Source organism: Rhinoraja longicauda, chromosome 12 (genome assembly GCF_053455715.1).
Source record: "Rhinoraja longicauda isolate Sanriku21f chromosome 12, sRhiLon1.1, whole genome shotgun sequence".
NCBI classification, from domain to species: Eukaryota; Metazoa; Chordata; class Chondrichthyes; order Rajiformes; family Arhynchobatidae; genus Rhinoraja; species Rhinoraja longicauda.
Genome location: NC_135964.1, coordinates 34,030,680 through 34,057,068, shown reverse-complemented (window position 1 = coordinate 34,057,068; position 26,389 = coordinate 34,030,680). Strand labels below are relative to the sequence as shown.

The following is a 26,389-nucleotide window of genomic DNA, read 5'->3' as shown; positions in this document are numbered from 1 at the left end:
ATCGAATGTTGTGCGGCTTTTGGGGCTTCCCAAAGTCGGTCTGATCCCCCCCGACCGCTGGAGGACAAAGAAGAAAGGGATTGAACTTTTTTCGCCTTCCATCACAGTGAGGAATGCAGAGGAGTCACTGTGGTGGATGTTCATGTTAAAATGTATTTTGTGTGTTCTATTGCTTTTTATTGGCATGACTATATGACAAATGAAATTCCTCGTATGCTGCAAAACATACTTGGCTAATAAAGTATGATTATGATGTTGGGTTGGTGTCCTACTTCCCAGCAGCCAGGAAACAAGGAGGCAACAAATGGAGAAGTGATGACGTTAGAGGTATTGTGTAGGCGTGGGGAAGAGCAGGATTGATTGTACAGGTCCTCTCAGTTCTGGCCTTGCTTTCCCCCCTATCCCCCCTATGCCCCCCACCCCTGTTCCACCCGACTCACGGGTTTACTTCACGCCCTTTGATTTCAGGAACTTCCAGCTACTGTGGCTCACTCCCAGATATTGCAGAACATTTCTGTAGTGGGAAAACTGCCAGGTTGAAATTCCATCTTACAGAAACATCCCAATTTATATTTGAATTTCCTTGGTTGTTTCTTCGATTTGTCCTTGAATTTAAAACAAAAGGTTTGGAAAACATGCAAGTTTTGAATTGTTTCTTAGATGTTCTGCTACCTCAGGGAAATTTTGTTTAATGTGCCAAATTAAGAACTAGCTCATTAATTATAGCCCTCAATTTCAATAAAACTGAAAAGCCTTTGTTCAAGTTGTTATTAGAGTTTAGGTCTTCAAACACCATAAGTGCAAACTCCCCACTGGAGGTTTGCCCAGAAATTCAATTGTACAACACAGTCTTTATCAGTGTTATGTTTCTGAAAATTGCTTTCTTCCGGGTTGAAATATATTCAAGATTATTTTGGAATAGTTCTTTTGAAATAACTAGGAAGACTTAACCAGACATTTCTTATTGTCAGTCACCTTGTGACCTCCAAAGGAATTTACAACTTCCAGTAAAATGCTCCTTTTGGAATGGATTGGGGAAATCTGGGTAACAGCCCTGGACAACAAGGTCATATCATATCATATCATATATCTACAGCCGGAAACAGGCCTTTTCGGCCCTCCAAGTCCGTGCCGCCCAGTGATCCCCGCACATTAACACTATCCTACACCCACTAGGGACAATTTTTACATTTACCCAGCCAATTAACCTACATACCTGTACGTCTTTGGAGTGTGGGAGGAAACCGAAGATCTCGGAGAAAACCCACGCAGGTCACGGGGAGAACGTACAAACTCCTTACAGTGCAGCACCCGTAGTCAGGATCGAACCTGTGTCTCCGGCGCTGCATTCGCTGTAAAGCAGCAACTCATGAAGTCCACAAAGTTCTTATTACCCATTTCTGTGCTTAAACTATCTCCATTCACAACTACCCATCACTAATTTCCATCCCCCATTATCTCTTACTCCCATACCCTGCGTTTGCCAATCTGCCATCTGTAAAACAACATAAACTTTCCCAATTCTCCAACCCCCATTAAAATGATTAGTGCCCTAAAAGCACGGTAGGTTGCTCACACAATACACTGCCTACTCTTCCGTCCTTACCCAATAACACTGTTGATCAACCCCACTCAGTTCCGAAAATTCTACCTGTTCTCTCCTAATAGCCAAATATGAAATATCAGTTCTTCCTCTCCTGACTTCCCTTTACCTCCAACCCCAACAATTCCTGACTCCGAGTCTAAACTCCTGCCTCTCTTTCCCCCCCCCCCCCCCCCCCCAACATGTGGCCAAAGTGTACCTAAACATGGCCTCAGGAAAAGGAGGGTTGGATGGAAAATTGGGTCTCAGCAGAGAACAGACATCAAAAGGGCTGTTGGTATCTGTGCCACTCTAATGAAACCTTGGCATGTGTAAGCTAGAGTTATGTGGGCTCTTTTTCTTTCTATACTTTGTGATATTGATGTCACTAGCAAGACTAGCATTAATCTGACATCTCTGTTCTATTTTGATGCAGTCAAGAGATCAAAATGACAGCTGACTAAACTAACTCTAACTCTCCTGTTCTCCAGACCAGCAAGCGTAAAGCAGGTGGTTTAACAATAGGTCAATGTTTTCAATATGCATTATATCTTTCTGATGTTGTTATATGGCCTTGAAATTCCTCGGAGGTCTTAAGATCGATATCAGTTTAACAAAAACAAATTCTCAGGATGTGGTGTTGCCGTTTATTGATTTTAATTTAGGAATTGTCCCATGGGATTGGAAAATTGTCAGTATCATACATTACATTAGAAGATAAACTTGGAAATTATAGTTTTAATAGTCAAATGTTTGCTGAGGGGAAGTTACTCGATCCTGTTCTTGGAACAATGTGAGTTAGACCTTACACAACAATGAACTGCTAAGGGACAACCAGCATGGATTTTAAAGGGCAAGTCATGTTGAATGAACCTAGTGGAATCTCTTGGAGATGTTACCTATGTTATAATTTAGGTTGTAAATGTGCGTAATATGTGTGGACTCCCACAGGATATTTGAACAAACAACGACAGTTAGTTCACATAGATTTCGAGGTAATCTAACAACATGGATAGCGGATATGTTAGAAGGTAGGAGACCAAGAGCCAGGTTAATAGTCTATAATAGTAACAATATAACAATAGTTTATTGTTTAATCATCAATTGTTAATACTTTAAATCGGCAGGACATGATAATCAGCGTCACCCAAGTTGTTCTATCCTCAGCACTGTTTTTTCGTTTGAACTATGGCCGAGTTCAGCATCAGACTTGACATTAATTGAGTTCGATAAATCCTAATACCCTCACCCAACAAATAGCTATCACCCTCAATTAATGGATGCAGTCTGGGGGAGACAGTTCAGTTCAGTTTAGTTTATTGTCAAGTGTACTGAGGTACAGTGAAAAGCTTTTGTTGCGTGCTAACCAGTCAGCAAAAAGACAACACATGATTACAATCGATCCATTTACAGTTTATAGGTACATGATAAGGGAATGACAATTAGTGCAAGGGAAAGCCAGCAAAGTCCGCACAAGGATAGTCCGAGGGTCATCAAAGAGATAGATAGTAGTTCAGCACTGCTCTCTGGTTGTGGTAGGATGATTCAGTTACCTGATAACAGCTGGGAAGAAACTGTCCCGAATATGGTGGTGTGCGTTTTCACACATCTATACCTTTTGCCTGATGGGAGAGGGGAGAAGAGGGAGTAGCCAAGGTGCAACTCATCCTTGATTATGCTGCCGAGGCTGAGTGAGGTATAAATGGAGTCAATAGAAGGGCGGGTTGGTTTGTGTGATGGTCTGGGCTACATTCACAATTCGCTGCAATTTCTTGTGGTCTTGGATGGAGCTGTTCCCAAACCAAGCTGTGATACATCCTGATAAAATGCTTTCTTCTGTGCATCTGTAGAGGTTGGTGAGAGTTGTAGGGGACGTGCCAAACTTCCTAAGCCTTCCAAGGAAGTAGAGGCGTTGGTGTACGTTCTTGGTCGTTGCTTCAATATGGGTGGTCCAGGATATTGTTGGTGATACTGACTCCTAGGATTTTTAAGTTTTCAACCATCTGTACTTCGGCACCGTCAACACAAAGTGGGGTATGTGTACCGCTTCGATTCCTGAAGTCGATCACTATCTCCTTTGTCTTGCTGACATTGAGAAAAAGGTTGGTACCTCAACACCAGGACATGAGGTTCTCAATCTCCTTACTGTACTCCGTCTGATCATTATTTGATATCCGCCCCACAATGGTGGTGTTGACTGCGAATTTGAAAATCGAATTAGATATGTACATGGCTGCAAGTGATGTACAAGGAGTGAAGAGGGGGGCTGAGAACGTATCCATGCAGAGCCCCCATGTTGAGGATTATCTTAGGGGAGGATTTGTCCCCTTTCTGCACTGATTGGGGTCTGTTGCTCAGGAAGTCCAGGGTCCAGTTTGCAGAGTGCGAGTTTGGTGATAAGCTTGGATGGTATAATGATATTAAAGGCAGAGCTGTAGTCTCTGAGTGCAGATTTCTACTCTACTTCGCTTGAGGAATGCTCCCTGACTCTTGTCACCTTTGAACAGTACTGCTCTAAGCTTCCAATTATGTCCAAATGAGGGGCATCACTTCACCTGAACCAGGGGCCATCAACTTATGGAGCACAGCCAGTTAAGGGAGTCCCACCCCACTCCTGTCAGTTGCACAGCCATAATGATTAATGTACAATCAATGTGCACTCGTTGAAATGGTGAAACTTTCATGTAATTCTTTAACTCTAATCCCGAAATGTAAAGAAATGAATAGCAGCTGAGTAAAATGTTCCTAAACCTAATCAAAAATAATTCGTGGGATCTGTTGGAAAAAGGATGTGGTTTAGGAGGAATTTATCCCCAGTATAGCTCCAGGAATTGAACAAACAGAGAGATTGATAACCAGAGACAGCCAAGCTTAAAGACTACTTCAGCAAATAGGATCTGTTCTAAACAAGTATAGACTGAACTCATAGATGCTTAATACATTCAACTAACATATCTTGTTCTTTCAATGAGAAAAAGCCTCTGTTGAACCACCACATTCCTGCAGACCCTGTGGGAATAATCTTGCAAAATACTTCAAATACCAGTTTGTGCCTTTGTTCAACTAAAATGCAACACGACCTATTCTGTGCTGCAGTTGAAATTTGCCCATTTGCAGAGCTTTGAACAAAGCTGGAATTTTTGATTCTGAAACCCAAAAGATGTCAAACAGCCTCTTGAGCTCCTTGATAAATAGCTCATCAATCAAATCTTACAGTTCCTAGAAAGACTAACGATCGCAACTGGAGGATTTCTCTTTGTAATCACAGCCAAAACAGCTGTTCTTGTATTAAGGAAAGTACCTGTGCAGAACTACAGGAGAACCTAATTCTTCAATGTTGGCTCTTGACCTCTCCATGGCCTCGTCCTTGCAATGAAATCCTCTCACCCACAGCCCTCCTATGCTGCTCTTGCAAGTCTAGTCATTTCTGTAACTGTCCAGTTTCATCCCAGCAGTAAACGTCATTGCCTTCGTGTCTGATCTCCACACCAGGAAAGTCACTTTGGTGCCTTAAGGTGGGAGTTAGCAGGTTTTGTCCGTGTGTTCTGCATCTGCAGATTGTGCACTGTCTTATTATCTACAAGTGTCTGTGTACTAATGTGACTCAGTAAAACGCAATTAAGTGGTCTTCTGGCCTCCTCCCTTCAGTGTGTCTTCCATCTCATCCCAAAACACCAAGGCCACTCTGCCTATGTCACGAGAGACTCCTTTGTGACTCGTACTTCCAGGTGACCAAGAAGCCCAACAGGTTCATAGTGCAGGGACAACGAGAAGAGCCGAATACGAGGAACAACGTCCAAAGGGTATTGCCTCAACTTCTGTACGTTTGTTTTCTGTACAGTACTTGTAGATTGATCTTTCTGCTGAGGCTCCCAATTTCACAAACCTTTACCCCTACAACTCTCAATACTGTCTCTGCCAGCCCTCTATTCTCCCCAGAATATTGAATACCATGAGGAACAGCCATCGTACTCGTGTATCTGGGAGCTATTTGGTCAGATTTAAATGATGACTGCAAAGACCAGTCTTCTGCCTCACCACTTCCTTCAGACCTCTGAAACTGTTTCTGGTTCTCCAGATAGTTCTCTGCACTGACAACTCAACCACTCACTCAGCAGCAAATCTGTAAGTTATTGATAATCATTTTAATTGGTGTGGAGAGCCTTCATGCTTCTAAATGGGGCGGCACGGTAGCGCAGCGGTAGAGTTGCTGCTTTACAGCGAATGCAGCGCCGGAGACTCAGGTTCGATCCTGACTACGGGTGCTGCACTGTAAGGAGTTTGTACGTTCTCCCCGTGACCTGCGTGAGTTTTCTCCGAGATCTTCGGTTTCCTCCCACACTCCAAAGACGTACAGGTATGTAGGTTAATTGGCTGGGTAAATGTTAAAAAAAAATTGTCCCTAATGGGTGTAGGATAGTGTTAATGTACGGGGATCGCTGGGCGGCACGGACTTGGTGGGCCGAAAAGGCCTGTTTCCGGCTGTATATATATGATATGATATGAAATGCCCCATTCCCCATGTATACGTAACACATGCCACTGTAACTTTCTTTTTTTTTTCCTAATCAGATGTGCAGCACTTTGGTCAACGTGGGTTGTTTTTAAATGTGCTATACAAATAAAATTGACTTGACTTGACTTGACTTGACATGTTCTTAGTCATGTGGGCAAGGTCCAATCTAACCAAGACATCTTCGATCATGACAGACTGCAGTGGTCCAGTCAGAGAGAGTGGGCCTCACATTGGGGTTGCATTCTGATCTCTGTCCCTGCCCAGCTTAGAGGGTGGTGAGTACATTGAATGAACTGCCAGAGCAGGTGGTTGAGGCGAGTACAATAACAACATTTAAAAGCTGCTTAAACAGGTACATGGTTAGGAATGGTTTAGTGGGATATAGACCAAATGCAGGCAAATGGGACTAGTTTAGATAGGGCAACTTGGTCAGCATGGTCTGAAAAGTATAACTCTATACTTGCAGTATATCTCTATGACAACTACTCTGTGGCCACCAAAACCTCAACTGTGCCACTACCCTTTCTAATGTAGAGATCACATTGAGACAAATCAAAATGTATGTACACAGTACACATAATGTTTAAGGCAAATCGACAAACATAGTAACAAACCAACAAGCAACACAGTCCAATTAACTCAGAAATGTAATTTCATGCAATTTCTATTTCTTTTTGTTTTGCTCGAAGGAAAAGAAGAAAAGTGTCAGAATAGGAAAGAGATTGTAGGAGGCAATATACTGAGGTTGACATTTCAAGGTGTGTTTGGTACTCGTGGTATGATTGAACATTAAAGGGTTGGATTAAGAGCAATCCAGCCAACTGCTGATCCCCAAGAGCTGAACAAGAATAGAAGGTCAACAGGTGGAGATCACAGCAGGGTCACAGAGGAAGAGAAATTGCAGAAATATATAGATTATCTGCAGAAATGTTTAATGGTGGGTAAAATAGGAATGACAAGTGCAGAGGTTGATATAAATATTGTAATTACACTGATGTACAACTACCAAATATGGAAGTTACTTATAAAATGTGCTGCCATATTTGGAGATTGTTATAAATGCAGGCTTTATATTCAGGTATTGCTGTGTGTAGATTTTACAATATATAAATAGGGATCACACAGTGGCACAGCTGGTCGAGCTGCTGCCTCACAAGGTCAGAGACCTGGGTTTGATCCTGATCTCCACTGCTCTCTGTGTGGAGTTTGCACATTCTCTCTGTGACCATATGGCCAGGTACCCAGGCTTCTTCCCACATCCCAGAGATGAGCGGGTTTGAGGGTAATTGGCTGCTGTAAATTGTCGTTCATGTGTAGGGAGTGGGTGCGAAATTGGGATAACATAGAGCTAGTGTAAACGGGTGATCAATGCTTGCCGTTGACTTTGTGGGCCAAAGGGCCAGTTTCCATACTGTATCTCTAAATTAAATAATATACAAAGACAGAGATACTTAAAAACTGGCATTAATTTAGACACAATTCAATGGAACTTGCATGGGCCACTGACGTATGCAATAAGTGCAAACATTTTTTCTGGTGTATGTTGGTTATCTAATCTTTATTTGTTAATCCTGGCATGATGGCAAAGCTGTGGACACATAAATGCCGGAATGTGTTGGGGTCTGGAAGAGAAAACAAATCTCACCCACAAAACAGAAGGATCAATAACGCTATGCCCCCGGGCTTACTCAGCTGTCAAAAACTGAGTAACATGAATATCTCTGACACTCAGAAACATTTACAATGATTAAAAATCCATCAAACAATGAACACGTCAGTGTTTTTACATTTTTAAAAGTGAAGCACAAAAGCATTTTTGAATGCTTATAACTATCAAAACCATTTGATAAAACTAAATTCATTTGTAAACTCGTCCTTGACCCGTGCAGCCATTCTACTCAATTCAAATGGATGGACAAAGTATTGGTATAGCAGATCTAAATGTGGCCTAGGTTTCCGAGGTAGAGTTCCCCCACATAACTGCTGGGAGACTGTGTCCACACACCGTGTCTGGCATTGGAATGCAGTCAGATGAAAGGCTGGCAAAGAAGTACAGGTGTTTCCCTGTAATGTCTGAGACCAAACTATTGGAGTGTAGCGAGCATGGACAAAGACCAATGCAACCAGGAACAATAAAGGCAAAACTAGGTCAATTCAGCTGAGCAAGATTAAAGAGCGAGTATAGTTAATCACATGAAGAACAACAAATTCAAGTGCACCCAGCTCGCAAATCACCTCATAAATTCACTGTAAACAATGCTTTACATACAGGTGAAAGTAAGACCGTAAAACTGGGTGCTCCAACCAAGCTTTTGTGGAGCGGGTGAGTTGGGTGCTCAGTATATTTACATCTGCTAAGGGAGAGAGACTGCCTCTAACAGTGGGTGAGGAATAATCTTTCAGGGAATCAACTAATTTAGAGCAAGACATAAAGTGAAAGAGGAACTCAACAAGTCTGTGGAGGGAATGGACAGGTAATGTTTCAGGTCCAGACCTTTCTTCAGACTGGAGAAGCGTCCTAAACCAAAACTTCGCCTGGAGTGAACGAAGAATGGGTCCCGAACCAAAATGGTGTCTGTCCATTACCTCCACAGATGCTGCCTGACTTGCTAAGCTCCTCCAGCTCTTTGTGTTTTGCTCAAGATTCCAGCATTTGCAGTTCCTTGTGTCTCTGGACACTTGGCCACTTCAAGCATGTCTATTTATCCAGTATGATTATGGCTGATCTGCTCCATTTCTGTACCTGTATTCAATTCCCTGTTCATTCACAAGGCTATTAACCTCTCTTATAATTCTCCCATGCTTTCGCCTCCATAACTCTCTGCTGCAGAGAGATACAGAGATCCAAAACTGTCTATGAGAAGAGAACCTTGTGTGTCTCAGTTTTCAATGTTTGTCCCCTTATGAATCTTCATTCAAGTCTCTCCCACCAGTGAAAATATCTCAACATCCATCTTGTCATGTCTCCTCAACGTCATACATTGCAATAAGATCATCCCCCCAACTTCTAAACTCCAAAGAATATAAACCCTACTTCTTTAGCCACTCGTAACAGGACATGCCTCCCATTCCAGGAATTAACTTCATATTCACCTTTTTTGAAAATGCTACCACAATTAGCTACTACAGCTCTGGAGGGTGACATACGAGCTCCAGACAAGAAACGAGGGTCACAGAACCTCAGTTATATAGAATGCGTTTCAACACTTGCAGCGTGATGTAGTGTTTCCTTATAAAACGTTCTGTCTGGCTGACAACATTGTTGTGGGTAGATTTGAGCATCCACCCTTCCCTTCTTGTTAATCTTATCCCTGCTGTGCCTCTCTAACAAGCACCACTGTTTGCTTCAGCAATACAAGAGTACGTAGGAGCCCAGGGGGCAGTCAGTCAGCAGGGTTTTATAGGATGAACTGTCTCACATTGGCCTGGCAGGGACAGAAGCTGAGGAAGGATTGGCTGCTACTGAGCAGAGGCATTGCATCACCATGGGCATAACCAACAGTTTAGTGACTCTTTCAACTTTCATCAAAATCTGTGGAAGGTGCTGACCAGTTACTGTATTTGCCTGTGTTTCTTTGCAACTGTATGGAATCCATTTCCCTTCCGACAGTTGCTCTTTAATCTCTTCCTCCCCGGCCATCCGCCAACCGCTTTAAAGGGCAGTCTTTTTCAGCTCAGAACATATTTTACCAAAGCCAATTTACCTATAAACCTCTACATCTTTGGAGTGTGGGAGGAGGCCGGTGCTCCTGGAGAAAACCCACACAATCATGGGGAGAACTTACAGACTCCGTACAGGCAGCACCCCATGTCAGGATCGAACCCGGGTCTCAAGCGCTGTAAGGCAGCAACTCTACAGCCGCGCCACCGTGCCGCTTTTCTCGTCTCCCGTCTGGTTATGCCTCTTATTGTTACCAACCGTGTGATGATGAGGGTTGCCCAGGGTGGTTGTGAATAAGAAAGGCATCAAGAGTACACAGTGACTCCACCACCAATAACATTAAGGAGAGATGTGTAAATTTGCAGAATTTTCACTTGTTTAATTCTAAAAGTGGTTTAAATTCCTGCAAACATTCCAACCCAGTGGAAACAGCATCCCATCTAAAGGTCGTCAATTTTATTAAAGCATTTCTTAACTTTAAATTATTAAATGCCCCCTTAGCAATCCTGGTTCTGAGGGTATCAGTACCCAGATGGTCCTGTCTTGATGCAATTATTGTGCCATTTCTAAGGGCCAAAATGCCAAAGCTGTAAGCATGTCTTTAGGAAAGGTTGGTAGGGGATTGCAAATATTAAATGTTATGTTTACTATATTGAAATCAATAGAATTGAATTTCTGAAACTGAATATAGCTACTTCTATTGTACATTTAGTGTACTGAATAGGGATTTTTAACCCAATAACTCTCCAGCCAATCATGGAACTTATATATTGTCCTCCACATAAATAATGCTATTAAGAAACAGTGGTGCAGCAGTAGAGTTGTTGCCTCACAGAGCCAGAGACTCAGCTTTGATCCTGACTACAGGTGCTTGTCTATATGGAGTTTATGTGTTCCCCCCGTGATCTGTGTGGGTTTTCGCCAGGAGCATCAACCAGTTTCCTCGCACAATCAAAGACGTACAGGTTTATAGGTAACTTGGCTTTGGTAAAATTGTAAATTGCCCCTTGTGTGTTTAGATAGTGTTAATGTGCGGGGATTGCTAGTCGGAGTGGACTCTATGCGCCGAAGGGCGTGTTCCCACACTGTATCACTAAACTAAACTGTTATTTCTAAATATAAAGATCAAGAGTCAAGAGTGTTTTACTGTCATATGTCCCAGATAGAACAACGAAATTCTTACTTGCAGCGGCACGGTGGCGCAGCGGTAGAGTTGCTGCCTTACAGTGAATGCAGCGCCGGAGACTCAGGTTCGATCCTGAGTACGGGTGCTGTCTGTACGGAGTTTGTACGTTCTCCCCGTGACCTGTGTGGGTTTTCTCCGAGATCTTCGGTTTCCTCCCACACTCCAAAGGCGTACAGGTTTGTAGGTTAATTGGCTGGGCAAATGTAAAAAATTGTCCCTAATGGGTGTAGGATAGTGTTAATGTGCGGGGATCGCTGGCCGGCGCGGACCCGGTGGGCCTGTTTCGGCGCTGTATCTCTAAATCTAAAAAAAATCTAAAAATCTAAAAAAGTACAACAGAATATGTAAACATAGTACATTGTAAACAATATAATAAACGAGAGAGAAAAAAATTCAGTGTGTGTGTGCATATATATATGTATAACACTCATGCACACTTACGCACACACAAAAAACAAACAATGATTGTGCAATAATAACAATAATAGGCTATGTAGTTCAGAGCTTATTTGAGGTGGTAGTGTCTAATAGATAGACACCAAAAGGTTAATTGGCTGGGTAAATGTAAAAATTGTCCCTAGTGTGTGTAGGATAGTGTTAATGTGCGGGGATCACTGGGCGGCACGGACTTGGTGGGCCGAAAAGGCCTGTTTCCTGGCTGTAAATATATGATGATGATGATGAAAAGAAGAATTGTCCAATCAGGGTCCAATACTCAAAAAATTAGAACAAATGAATTAAAAGCAGGAATATATCAATTGATGCCTGCACCACCATTCAATGAAAATACAGCAGATCTTTTATTGCTACCTTCCTGCAATCATCCCATATCCTGTCATTTGCTTAATATCCGTAGGTCTCTATCTTGAATATACTTAGTGACTGAGTCTCCACAGTCATCCTTATCAAGAATTATAAAGAGTCAGCACCCTCTGAGTTAAGATTTTGTTTTCTCAACTTCTTTCTGAATGGTTGACCCTTTACTTTGAAAGATCGTGACCCTAATTCTAGACAGGCAACCACGAGAAATGTCAGCTTCACATCTGCCCTGTCAAACCCCCGAAGAATTTTGCACTTGCTGGAGGACTTCCTCTTAAATTTGGTGCGGCCTTAAATTACAGGTGAGCAGATGAAATCAGTGGGCATCCATTCTGTGAGAGGGTACTGGAAATGGAGTCCACAGTAACCTTATGAAACAGTATAAGTATTAGTCAACAGGAAGGTGTTTTAGGAGTTAGAGAGAAAAGATAAAGAGTATTGCACTGCTCACCCTCTGTTCTCGACAGACGACTTATTCATTTGCAACTCATTGGTATGCTTTCTAGTATTGTTAGAATTGTACAGTACTTGTGTTTTAGACATCCGTTGTACATAATATCTGTAGGAATGGCTCCTCAGAATTTATCAAAAATATAACTGTGTTTAAACTACTTTACTAGCTGGAATAACTCTTCCTTTTTGAGGGGAGGTTAGAGTAAGTAAGGGGAGTGGAAAATTTGAGGCGGTTGCTGTCCCGCTGGCAGTTAGAAATGAAAAGGTCTAATAAAGGTAGATGGCCAGCCAGAGGAGTCCAAGAGGAGGGGTTCCGCTGGAGACAGGAGAAGGGGTCATCACTGGGTTTCCATGGAAAAAGGCCCGGAGGCTGAGGCGACGGAAGAAGAGCTCCATATCATGGCAGACCCGGAACTCGTTGAGGTGGGGGCGGAGGGAAACAAAGGTGAGGCCTCTGCTGAGGACAGACCGTTCGGTATCTGAAAGGGGGAGGTCAGGGGATATAGTGAACACATGGCAAGTGTGGGGGTTGGGCTCGGATGAAGGCAGGCGAGCAGATGGAGGCCAAGGCGATGTCTGGTGGGGGGATGGTTGGTTTTCAGAGAGGAGGGGGCATGCAGACTATATGGGTGGGGAATAGCTGGGGCCATCTGGTTAAAGGGGGAAGGGGAAGATCCAGTGGAACCCCTACTGAGGTTCCTTGTAGGAGGGCCTTGTAGGAGAGAGGAGCAGTAGGACCCAGCGGAGTCAGACCACAGGATATTGGACTCTGCCTCGTGGGGACTGTGGGCCCGGCGCTGAGCCTGGGGCTCGGGTAAGGCGACGGCTGTGGCCTGCTGGTGGGCGGTGGAGTGACGAGGGTCGGCAGAGTCGCTGGTGGAGGCCCGTGGGGGACTGGAGTCTGGGTCAGTGGAGGAAGCGTCGGTAGGCCCGGTCGGCGGATGGCCGGGGAGGAAGCGAGGGTCGGCGCCATCGATGAGGTGGTGAGGCAGTGATGGTCAGCGACCCCGGGAAGGCGGAGAAGGTGGGTGGCAGCATTGGTTGTGGCCTCAGGGAGGCCGTGGAGGTCGGTGGGAGCGGCCACAGATGGGCCTTGGAAGTCAGCGGTGGTTGTGGCCCAGTGGAGGTGGCGAAGGTCAAGGGCAGCAGCAGTTGTGGCCCCGGGGGGGGGGGGGGGGGGGCAGCGCCGAAGGTCGGCGGCAGCGGCGGTTGAGGCACCAGGGAGGTGATGAAGGTCGGCAGCAGCAGCAACTTCAGTGGTCCGGGCCTGGGATCAGCCAGAAAGGCAGTGAGTCTTGTTGCTGCTCCTCGTGGCAGCAATGGTGTCGCGGGTCTCGGCCTCGTGATGTTCGGGCAGGCGGCGCGGACCCGCAGTGGAGCTGGTTCCGACTGAAGAAGGGTCTCGACCCGAAACGTCACCCATTCCTTCCCTCCCGAGATGCTGCCTGACCCGCTGAGTTACTCCAGTATTTTGTGTCTACCTTCGATTTAAACCAGTATCTGCAGTTTATTTTCCTGCATAACTCTTCCTTGGTTGTGAGGAGGGATCCACCACTCAAAGTAGTGACTTTTGACAGAAGACCTATCCAGAAAAGAGACTAAGGCTGTAAGTAAATTAGTCTTTGATTATAGGTTGATACAGTATTTTCTCCCTATTGTGTGGAGATACTTACTAAAGATGGATATTAAAGACTTGACTTAAGCTTAGGACTCTTGAAGGAGGACACCGTCATCACAAGTATTCCCAGCCTAATCCATCTTGGCTTTGTTCACTCAGGCTGAGTGCAGGTCAGTGACATTTCTGCTGACTGAATCTGCTCTTGCGAAAGCAGTTTACTGGGGGAGCAGCATTTGTGTTGCTTCCAAAGCAAGGAAATCCCTCTAACAGAGGAGAAAAGTGCTCAGAGCAAAATGTGGTTGATTCTGGAAATCCTACATAAAAACAGAAATGTATGGAGTTATGTGAGAGTCCAGGCTGCATCTGTGGGGAGAAACAAGATCAATGCTTCCAGTCAGTGACTTGCCATCAGATGGCTTCTGATGAAAAGATTTTGACTGGAAATGTTAGCTGTTTCTCTGCCCGCAGGGGATGCCTGGGCTGGCGAATATTTCCACAACGTGTTCAAGTTGCTCTAATGCTAAAATAAGTGAGGACTCTATAATTTCCTTCATCATTACCATTCATCAGTCATTACGGCTCTGCATGACTTCTGTGTCTGCTTTGTCATGCCTTTCTTCGTGTGTGATTATGTGCATGTTCATGAGTCTCTGTGCCTATTTTCATGTGTGTGCGTCTCAATGTGTCTTTGTTTACTTGTGTGCATGGGCTTCCCCTCCCTTCTGCTCCTTTTAAAACACTTTTCACAGATACCACCTGACATGTAGAAATTCTCTGGCATGTCCTGTTTTGGTTTTTGTAATTCTTTGCTGGCAGGAAGGCCGGAAGAATCAATTGCCTTTCTTGTCTTTAACTGTTACTGGGCAGGCCAAGAGAATAACATCCTAGGTCTGCCCATTCTCCCAAGTTAAAGCCAATTCAGTCTCCCAACACCTGACAAGAGACTCTCTATGCTAATAACAGGTCACTGGATCAATACATGTAAGCTTTGCCAGTGGTCTTGATCCAAAGAGTATTGTCACTGAAGATAGACACAAAATGCTGGAATGACAACATCTCTGGAGAGAAGGAATGTCATTCCTCTGATTGAGTGCTTGAAACATATCATATACAATCTTTGAATATCAGAGAGACTTTGTGTTTGGTCCAAGTGGAGTCTAAGATGAGATTTCATGGTTTAATTCATTATCTGAATAAAAGAGAATTGTTGGCGGTTTAGTTTTCTTTTATCTGTGCTCAACATGAACATAAAGTCCTTTGATAAGATAAAATGCCCTTCTTCTTTTCCACAATCACTCCCTACTTCTGTTTGTTCTTTTGCATTGTTCATATCAACACTTATGTTACTGGATTACCAATCCAGAGAATGTGCATTTGAATTCTGCTGGGGCCAGTCTGGGAATTTGAATACTGGCTTTGAACACAAGCTCATGTTAGTGAAAGCCACTATAAAGCTGTTAGGCAATCATTAAAAACAGGTCTGGTTCAAAAAGTTCCCGACTGGTGTACACTTCAGAAATAATTGTTCCTCATTTCAGTCTTGATTCAAATGGTAGTGCTCTCATATCCAAATTAAAAAGACATGTTCAAGTCCTTAATCTAGAGATTTGGGTGCCTGGCATAAGGCAGACTTTCCCTGTTTGTTTAAAAAAACTGCAAATAGCTTATTTGTAATACATTCCAACTAATTTTAAACAGAATTGAAGTCAAAAGAATCAGGGAGCACAAGCCAAAAATAACACTCTGGCATTTCGGTCACTTCTGAGAATGTCTAACTGTGGTGAAAAGGTATTGATGCTATATTTTGAGGCTCTCTTTGCTGACATCAAATGACAAAAAAAAGTCACTATGGGTTTCCTGCTCTTTTACCCTTTAGACATAGACAGAGGCAATCTGACTTACTAAATCAATTTTCAAGGTTTGCAGGGAAATGGTGCTGAGTTGACGTGTTGCAATTTCTTGCACAGGAAAAATAGAGAAAGAATGGGATTGATGGGTTGCTGTGTGTTGGCATTGAGTCATAGAATCATACAGGGTGGAAACAGGCCCTTCCGCCCACCTTGCCCACGCCGACCAACATGTCCCATCTACACTATTTCCATCTGCCTGCGTTTGACCCATATCCCTCTAAACCTATCCTATCCACATACCTATCTGAAAGTTTCTTAAACGTTGTGATAGTACCTGCCTCACCTACCTCCCCCAGCAGCTCGCTCCAGATACCCACCACCCTTGTGATTCAGTGAGTCACATTGCCTCCCTCAATGTCTGAAGGATGAAAGTAAAACTGACCTCAGGGCCAACGTGCAGAGCAGGAAGCCCATAATGAATGAAACTTCACAAACAGCTTTAAATATCCAAATGTTCTTTGCAATACATTCATGATTTTCATTTTCAACTTGACAGTCAAATGCCTTACACCTGTAACTGCATTGCATTTCCTCTTCCCACAGCAAAGTCTGGAGACTAACCTGGCCAGTCTAATCAAGAGGAATAACGAGCTGGAAACACTAATGGGTAGACTAATCCAGACTTGTCAGCATGTAGAGGTGAGTGTGTCCTGCAATAACATCCAGAAATAAGCCTGTGAACCGCAGTCCTAAATAAAATCTATACAGATGGGATTTCAAAGCATAAGATAATGTGTGAGGTAATAGGACGAACAGCTTTGCAATCCATCTGAAAGTATTAATAGCTTTATATTTTGATAATGTGATCTGTGTGATGGAGGCAACCAACTCGTTTAAGCTTTTAAGGATTTCACAGGGGAATGTGAAGTAAGTCGGAGCTGTTAATTTAATGTAATTTAACAAGTATTAAAGCGTTTATGTGAGAATGATCACAAGATTGGAGGTCTCATATGTTTTAGCTAATGCCTAATGTTAATAATCAAACAAAAATGTTTTATCTTCCACATAATTAATATCTAATTTCCAGTTAGAATGGGGTCTATGTGATATGATATTCCTATCTATTATTTTATTTAATGGTCTCCCATTTAAATTTTTACAGTTGATTTCAACGTTACAACATACACTCCAAACAATCAAAACAAAATCTCGATGCTGCATTGGCTAGAATTACCTTAAGTTCACATTTTACTTTGCACTTTCCAACAATTTCTCTTTATTCCTTCAGTTCATATAGAACATGAGCAACAAGAGCAGGAGTAAGCCATTTGATCCTTCAAGCTTGTTCCAGCATTACGTAAGATCATGGCAGATCTAATTTTGGCTTTAGTTCCATTTTCCTTCTTGTTCCCCATAGCTTTTAACTCCTTTAGAAAATCTGACCATCTCACCCTTTAATATAGTCACCGACTATGCCTCCTCCACAGCTCTCTGGGTCAAAGAATTCCAATGGTTCGTGAAACAGTCAGAGAATAAATTCTTCATTTGTCATCAAATACGTGACCTCTTATTCTGAAACCTTGGTTCTAAATTGCCTTATCAAATAAATCATACACATTTCAATAAAATAATTTCTATTTCTTCTGAGCCCAAATGATTATGGGTCCAACCTGCTGAATCTTCCTTCATACACCAACTCCTTCATCTCAGGAATAAACCTAGTGAACCTTCTCTGCACTGCCTCCATTACAGCCATGCCTCTCATCAAATTAGAGAACAAAAACGGTACACAGTATTCAGGTGTGGTTTCACCCTAGCCCTGAACAACTGCTCACGACTTCCTGATGTTTATACTCCAAACCTTACAATAAAGTTTAACATTTCATTTGCCTGCCTATTTACTTGTTGTATCTGTTTGCCAATTTCCATACATGAAAACACTCTGAGCTCTCGGATCATTTTGTGGTACTTCAGCAACTCAATGATAATCTGTTTATTTATTCTTCCATATCAACTGGATAAACTCATATTATACTTAAAGCACTTGATTTTTTTTTTAACTCTAAAGCTTTAAATCTTGTTCAGGTTCTTATGTTTTACTTTGTATGATCTTGTCTCCCCAGCTCTCTACTGTCAGTTGATATCTCTGTTGTTTGATTTCTGGTTTAGCCTGATCAGGCAGTTGTTCTTCTCCCAGTATTTTTGGATAATTTCCTGTTTGGGCACATTCTATAGATTTACTGTTCAGTATGGTACCTAGGTGGACCCCAGGGAACCTTTCTGCAGGAATTCATTGCCACTATCCTGTTCCTTTCTCTCTTTCTCCCAACTAGGTCGGGCCCCTTTTAGTTCTCTTTTTCAGTAAGGAATTACCTGGTATTGATCGGGCCTGTAAATGAACTCTGAGGTGACATTTGGGTTGGCTGTTCACATTCCCTCTACAGGTGTGGTATCCTACGACATAAAGAGCATATGGCAATACTCTCTGAATTAATAGATTTGAGCGTGTCATGTGTGATTCCCCAGCTAACTTTATTCACGGGCTCACCTTTCCATACCAAGAACTGAAAATGCAGGAAACACTAAGCAAAGCAAGCAGCAGCTGTGGAAAGAGAGTTAACGTTTCAGATCAAAGATTCTTCATCGGAACTGAGAAAAAGTGAAAAGAAGTTAGTTTTGAGTTTCAGGGAGTGTGAGGAAGGGATGCATAAAACAAAAGGAATATATCTGATAAAGTGAGATCAGAGTTGCCATGGAGATAGTCAATCGATGAAGTTATCTGCTGACGGATTAATGACGACAGTTAAAGAGAATTACATCATGTTCAGTAATTAGAACATAGAACGCATCAAAGTACAGCACAAGAACAAACCCTTCAGTCCACAGTCCACAACCCTTCTGTGCTGAGCTCAACTTGCCTCCACACTCACGATTCATGCCCCTCCATTCCCTGCATTGCTTGTCTATAATCCCTTTAGATGTCATTGTCGTATCTACCTCAACTACCACCTCTGATAGCATGTAGCAGGGACCCACCTTTCACTGCTTTAAAAAATCTTGCCAGAGACATCTCTTTTAAACTTTGCCCCCTTCGCCTTAAATCTATGCCCTCTAGTATTTGACATTTGCACCTGGGAAAGGCTGTGCTAAAGGCTCGCATGAATTGGTTATTAGCTGGTAAAGGCTGGTGAATCGCATACCAGTGAGTGTAGATGTACAATGTACTTATACCTGCTGTGTCGGCTAATAAAAACAGCAAGCAGATTTATTTTGGCTCTCCAACCTACACTTGCCAAATAGTTCAATTGCACAGCCCTGTGTTTTTCAGCAATATGCAAATGAAAATACATTTATTTCAGAATGCATCACGTTTACAAAGATATCCTGGTTAGATCCAGATGCCTTATTCCCTTACGACATAAAATGTAACTATTTGGCCCACCGAATCTAGGCTGGTCCACTGGGCATTTTAATTCTCTGAGTAATTTCCTCTGATACCTATTTTCCCCACATTCCCAACATATCCCTCAGATTCTATTGCTTACCCACACACTGGGGGGTGATTTACAGAAGCCAGTTAACCTACCTACCGATCCAGATGAGTTAGGGATGAGGGAGGAAACCGGAGCACCTGGAAAACCCACACATTCACAAGGCAGGAGTGCCAACTCCACACTAACACGATTAGAGGTCAGGATTGTGAGGCAACAGTTCCACTAGTTAAATCCCCCAAAAGCCAATCAAGAATTTGACCGTGACAACATGAGTTCCACGTGCATCAAATAGTATTCCTGTTGGATCAGTGCTGGGGAACACAGAGCTACACAGCACGGAAACGAGTCCTTTGGCCCAACTCATCCATGCCAACCAAAATGCCTATCTAAGCTAGTCCTAATTGCTTGCATTTGGCCCATATCCCTCTAAACCTTTCCTGTCCTGTCCATGTATCTTTTACATGCTGTTATAGTACTTGCCACAACTACTACCTCTGACAGCTCATACCATATACCCACCACTCTTTGAATGAAAAGGTTTTCCCTTTAGTTTCTACTGCATCTTTCTGCACTCACCTTAAAACCTATGTCCTCTGGTCCTTGATTGCTCTACCCCTGGGCAAAAGACCTTGTGTATTCACCCTATTTATTCCCCTTATGATCTTATACACATCTATACAATCAGCCTCCTACGCTACAAGGAATAAGTCTTAGCATGCCCAATCTTCCCCTATAGCTCAGGCCCTGGAGTCCTGGCAACACCCTTGTAATCTTCTTTGCACACGTTCCAGCTCAATAACATGCTTCCTATAGCAGGATGACGCATGTGCATGTTGTGATTAATTCCCAAGACAATGTGGTTTTAAGCTCTGGTAGACACAAAATGCCAGAGTAACTCAGTGGGACAGGCAGCATCTCTGGAGAGAAGTAATGGGTGACGTTTTGGGTCGAGACCCTTCTTCAGACTCATGACGGTTTGGGTTGAGACTCTCCTTCAGACTTTAAGCCCTTTGTATCCACCTGCAGGTATTAAGAACAACACCTTAACTTTAGGTGTCTCTTTCTTTGTAACAGAACTGACCAATCCTGCCTTTTGGTATGTGGGCGGAGTTTTATTTTGTTCATATTGTCTGACCTGCTGGGTAAATCCACTACTGCTGGCAACACATTGTACAGGCAAAGCAATCCCGATCCTAACTGCTCCATTAGCTTATAAGTTCTCACCCTGTGAGATATATTCCCCTTGCTCTACAATTCCATCCCCTACCTTCTCTACTACAGAAAACTGAGTTGTTTACTCTCTGAAGACAGGCACAAAAAGCTGGAATAACTCAGCGATTCAGGCAGCGTCTCTGGAGAAAAGAATAGGTGACATTTCGGGTGGAGACCCTTCAGACTGAGAGTCAGGGGAGAGGGAGAGATGTAAAAACGTACATAGAACAAATGAAGGAAAGGTATACAAAAGGACAAATTAAAAGCCAGCAACAATGATCAAGGAAAGGTGGAGCCCACATTGTTGAATGTGGAGAAGTGAAACTCAGCAGGATGACAGTGAAATTAGGGCAACGTCTCAGGTGGGGGAGGGATGGGGAGAGAGGGGATGCAAGGGTTACTTGCTTCTCCCAGTTCTGACAAAACATCTTCAACCTGAAACATTGACTGTTTCTCCGGTTGACAAGCGGATTGTAATCACCTTCATTGTTTTTATTTCAGAGGCTGATTAGTTTGCAGTGGGAACTGCTGCAGCCAGAGAAGGGTGTTTTGTGACAAGGGTGATGTTGACTGGGCCCTCCATTGGAGCCTAGGATCAGGGACTCTATTGTCACCTGTAGACTGGGATCAGCGACTCTACTGTTGTCCCATCTCATTGGTTTGCTGAAAGTACCTTAAAGATACCCAGGGGTTTGCACAGGAAGCTCATGCTGAGGTAGTCTTCTGCTTGCTTTGGGGTCCTGCAGAATCTTAGGCCTTTATGTTGGTAGGGTAACCATGTCATGTTTGTCATGTGAGTACAAGGCAGCACTCTATGCAGAACAGTGGCAGCCCTGATACCAATGTATGGAAGGCACGTACAGCCCAGATAAAGCCCACCCCAGGAGCCAGCACTTGCAGGAATTGAGGTGACAACTTTGTGGGTTGTAGGGGAACTGATGCACCAAAGGAAATCGTATAGGGTAAGGTGGCATCTGTGGTGGAGACAGCGTCAAATTACAAATGAGGACCTTACATAGGCATGTGGCATTCTTTTGAATAACTCTGAATTTTTAGCATAACTTAATGCACATTCATAGTAATTGTATTGAAAATATCCCTCAGCGTATGGAAATCAGCCTCATCCTTCCTTTGGATTACCATGCACATTTGCAGCAGATCCCCAGGAGAAGCTATGAGCACTGATACTTATTCAAATATGTCCCATTACAGGCCTCGGTGTCACACTCCATTAGTAGATAACAGTAAGATTAATAAAATAAATTCCACTACAAATACTTGCTGCTGGAATTTGATTATACTGTTCGAGATAAGAAATGTAATCCAGACAATATATCTATCCCCCAGCTAAAGAAGGAATGCATCTTACCTGCCTTCTTAACCACCTTATCTGATACCGTAAGGGATCCTTGATCATGTTCCTCAAGGTCCCTCTGTTCCTCCGTACTTACATAGATACATAGAAAATAGGTGCAGGAATAGGCCATTCGGCCCCTCGAGCCAGCACCGCCATTCAATGCAATCATGGCTGATCATCCACAATCAGTACCCCATTCCTGCCTTCTCCCCATATCCCGTGATTCCGTTAGCCCTAAGAGCTCTATCTAACTCTCCTTTGAATGCATCCAGTGAGTCGACCTTCACTGCCTTCTGAGGCAGAGAATTCCACAAATTCACAGCTCTCTGGGTACTTCCCAGGGTCCTACCATTAACTGTGTAGCCACATTAGTCCTCCCAAAATACAGTACCTCACAAATTCCCTCTGCCAGTGCTCTGCTCATATAATTAATTTATCAATTGTATTCTGTAGCCAAAGACGACCCAGATTCACATCCAGATTGTTAATGTATATAACAAACAGTAAGAGTCCCAGCATTATTCCTGCTGCACACTACTGGTTTGTTGTTGGTTGACCATCAAGTTCAATGGTGTCAATTGTGCCATCTTCATTGGTGAGGCTGAGTGTGGCTGTCAAGACCAGTCCTGGAGGGGCACACTCGAGGTCAGTGGGGAACGGGAAACTTTCCGTGACTGGGGAAGTTGCTAAGGCTGCCATGACTTCTCTGGCTCTGGTGACTTGGCCCTGATAGCTGCCTTCAAAGTTAATACAGGAGCTTTTGGTCACATCACATCAGCAAACAGCAAGAGTCCTAGCACTAATCCTTGCTGCAAACTGCTGCTTACAGGCTTCCAAATGTGAAAACAGTTCTCCACTATCACCCCCTGCCTTCTAATGCCGAGCCAGTTATGGATGTCGTTTGCCACAGATCTCATTGCCAAGGTCTTAATGAAGTCCGAGTAAATTTCACGGCACTATCCTCTCCTGAGATGCTGCCTGACCCGCTGAGTTACTCCAGCATTTTGTGAATAAATATCCTCACCAACACTCTCAGTAATTGCTTCAGAAAATTCAGTCAAATGAGCCACACAGGATTTTCTCTTAACAAGGCCTTGCCTACTATCCTTGATCAATACCTGCTTTCCAAGTGTAAAATAAACCTGTCCCTCAGAATTATTTTCCAATAATTTCCCCACCATTGGTGTTAGACTAACTGGCCTATAATTTCTCAGCTTATCTCTCCTGCCATTCTTGAATAAAGGGACTATATTTGTTGTCTTCCTGCCATCTCTTCTGTGGCCAGAGAAGGTTTCAAAGTTTCTTCAGAACACCATAAGTATCTTCCTTCGTAGCATGGCACACATCTCTTCAGGCCCTGGGGAGTCTTCCATCTTTAAGTCCACCAAGGCATCTCATAGGTTTCAAGGTTTCAAGGTCAGTTTATTGTCACATGCACCAATTAAGGTACAGTGAAATTTGTGTTAACATACAGCCATACTAAGTGAAAAGCAACAAGACACACAACCACATAAAAGTTAACATAAACACCATGACAGTGGATTCCATATTCCTCACTGTGATGGAAGGCAATAAAGTTCAAACATCTTCCTCTTTGTTCTCCCGCGGTCGGGACAGTCAAACCATCCATAGTCGGGGCGATCAAAACTCCCGCAGCCGACGAACAAAGCCCCCGTCGGGGTGATCGAAACTCCCGTGTCGGGGCGGTTGAAACTCTCTCCGTGGCATGGAGATCCCGAGTCAGCCTCTTCTTACCAGAGACCGCGGGCTTCACGATGTTAAAGTCCACAGGCCCCACACGGGGGTTGGAGCTTCGATTCCCCGGCCTTTGGGATTTTCCTTAGCCTTGCCCACTGATGCTTCCTTTTTCCCTTCCTACTTGCTTTTAACATACCTGCCCCTCCTGTATTTTCTATACACTTGCAGGGATCCTTCTGTTACCAGTTGTCCTTATTTGCCTTAGGCTACCTTTTTTGCCCCCTCCAACCCATGATACCCCATGACATCCATGATGCCTGCTGCTGTCATCTTTCATTCTTGTGGAACGAGGTTGGCCCTGAACTCTTTATCATTTCATTTTGGAATAACTCTGACTGCATGTAGATTTACCTGGAGGTAGCTGCTTACCATCCATTTTCAGTAGATCCTGTCTTAACATATTGAAATCGGCCTCTTCCCAATTCAGACTCTTCATTTGAAAATCTACGAGCTACGTGGTCACTGTTGCCAAAATAGTCCCTCACAGACAGACACTGCCATTACTTGCTTGGCTGCATTCCCAAGGATTGGGCCCAGTGCTACACCTTATCTGCATACTGACATAAAAAGCTGCCTTTAAGAATTCCTCCCCCTTCGAAACCTTCCACACTTCGGCAACTCCAGCTGGGGAGGTTGAAATTTATTATTACCCAATTACTTTTACACTTCTCTGTGACTTGCCTCCATCTATCTAGTGCTGCATGTTTGGAGGCTTAGAGCAAGGACTCCAGCAAAAATAAATACCTTATTTCTGTTGCAATGGTAGTACCATTGATTTTAACGTTATCTTTCCCACAGATGCAACACAGCGAGGGTTAATCGGAAATCCAAAGTCAAAATCCAGGCTATTGGCAAAATTTAGCTTAAAGCAATGTGTAAAGCAGATGTGGAAAAGGATGTAGGATTCAAATGTAATCTGAGACCACAGGTTCTTACAAAGGCCCGGTATCTGGCACAGAACGTGCATTAATATTCTCCTCTGGTTTGCAATCCAATGATACTAATCTCAAACCTGTGCACAAGAACTGCAATTGTGAGCATGGCTGCAGTTTGCTGCATCAATCTTAAACCCTAGAAAATAAATGAGGGATGTTCTGGCGGTTAATGTGGACAGGATGCTTAAACAGCAGTAGGACTGATCAATGTGTTTAAGTACAAAGTTATAACCACAACAACTGGTAATAATACGGTACGTTTAATGTGATTAGGAATTTGACCTTAGTGTAATCAGACAGAGGTGGGCTCCGAGGCATGTAAAATGGGTGACTCAAAGTTCAGTGGTGGAGTTTGTTCTAAAGACTATATCAGAAGAGGACAAACTTGCTGACATTAGGATGAGCTATTTGAAGGCAGTGAGGGGGCAAAGGGAATTCTGCATGGACAAGAGGTGCAGAGAAGAAGGGGAAGGAAATTACAGAGCAAGGAAGGAGGATTAGGATGTGAGGGGAGGGCGAGACCAGGGATGAATTTGAACTTGAGGCTGATAATTGATAACTGGCTGATAACTGGACAAGGAGCCAATGTGGATCAGCAAGCACAAGGGTGATAGGTAAAGAAAATCAAAAAACTGCAGATAGTGAAATCTGCTGCAAGAATAGACAATGATGGCAACACTCAGCAGGGTGTGCAGCATCAATGGGGAGGGAAAGACCTGAAGTATTTACTTTTTCCTCCCACAGAGGATTCCTGACCCACTGAGTTTCCCCAGCATTTTCTGTTTTTATGTAAAGAGGCATGCCGGGGCAGAATTTGTGAAGTAGATGCTGGATGAAATGGATGCTGGAAGATAAATGGTCAGACAGGCAAGGATGGGAGGAGGTAACTACAGATGTGGATGAGATGGATAAGCTGAGGCTGGAGATAAAGAATGGGTGCTCATGTATAACCGATACATTTCATTCTAACTCGTATCAATGAGAGAGTATGGACAGAAAAGGTTTTACAGGAGATATCGTCAGCCCTGAAACATCCACCAGTGTGACCCAGTCCAAGCCGTGATAGGTCAATAGAGGTGCCCAATAGGCAGTATGTAAAAGTTCCAAATAATCCTTTCATCTGATTTGATTTTTCACTAAATTTAAAGTCTGCCCTTAATGGAATAAAAAACCTCCAGTTTGGAGATATTAATATGTTGATGGGGCCATCATTTTTTCTTGAAGCTGCAGTACATGGTGACCAGATGTGAACCATCTCTGATACTGTTGGCAGAAAGATGAACACATCTGGTTGGGCTTCCCGCAATGATTTATTTTGTAGGAAATCAGTTATGAACCACTCTTCTGTTATCCAAAATGAGCAAGTTGTGGGGTTTTCGACTGACGTTGAACTGCTCTGAAGTGAGAAATGTGCTCTCAATCTGCTTTTACATTACGCCTTTAACATAATACAACCTCCCAGAGGCTTCTCAGTATTTTATCAGACTGTTTGACACCGGGTGATTTAAGTGGATGTTCGGAAAGCTTGGCCACAGAGGTAGTCTTGAAGGAGGAAAGAGAGGCAACTCAGGAATGATGACAGCTAAAAGTACAATCATCAATGGGGGGGCAATTAAAATCAGCAGCATACAATAGAAGTGCAATGTTCAGGAGAATTGTAATGGCGGAGGAGATTACGGAGCAAGAAAGGAGTGAGGGCCCAAAGCGGTCATAAAACAGAATGAAAGCTTTTGAGTTTGGGTGATCTGGAGCTGGAATCAGTAGTTCAGTGATCAGAGAACGATGGGTGCATAGAACTTGGCACAAGATCAGAGATGGTAGAGGGATTTAGAGGAGCTCAAGGGAAAGAAGTGGGAGATAAATACACTGGAAGAGTTGGGCCAAGTAGGAAACTTCTCCCTTGTCAGTCTGTATTAATTTGGAAATCGCCAGTTGAATTTCCACACCA

General features: G+C 43.4%; 1 protein-coding gene across 3 annotated transcripts in view; it reads left to right on the top strand.

The window, feature by feature from the left end:
- Nucleotides 1-26,389, top strand: part of LOC144598892 (E3 ubiquitin-protein ligase Midline-1) — a 266,261-nt gene that overhangs the window by 201,741 nt on the left and 38,131 nt on the right. For all 3 annotated transcript variants that reach the window (XM_078409460.1, XM_078409458.1, XM_078409459.1), the window contains exon 3: nucleotides 16,289-16,384. In XM_078409460.1, coding sequence (XP_078265586.1) covers nucleotides 16,289-16,384 — 96 coding nt within the window. The remainder of the gene's footprint in view (nucleotides 1-16,288; nucleotides 16,385-26,389) is intronic.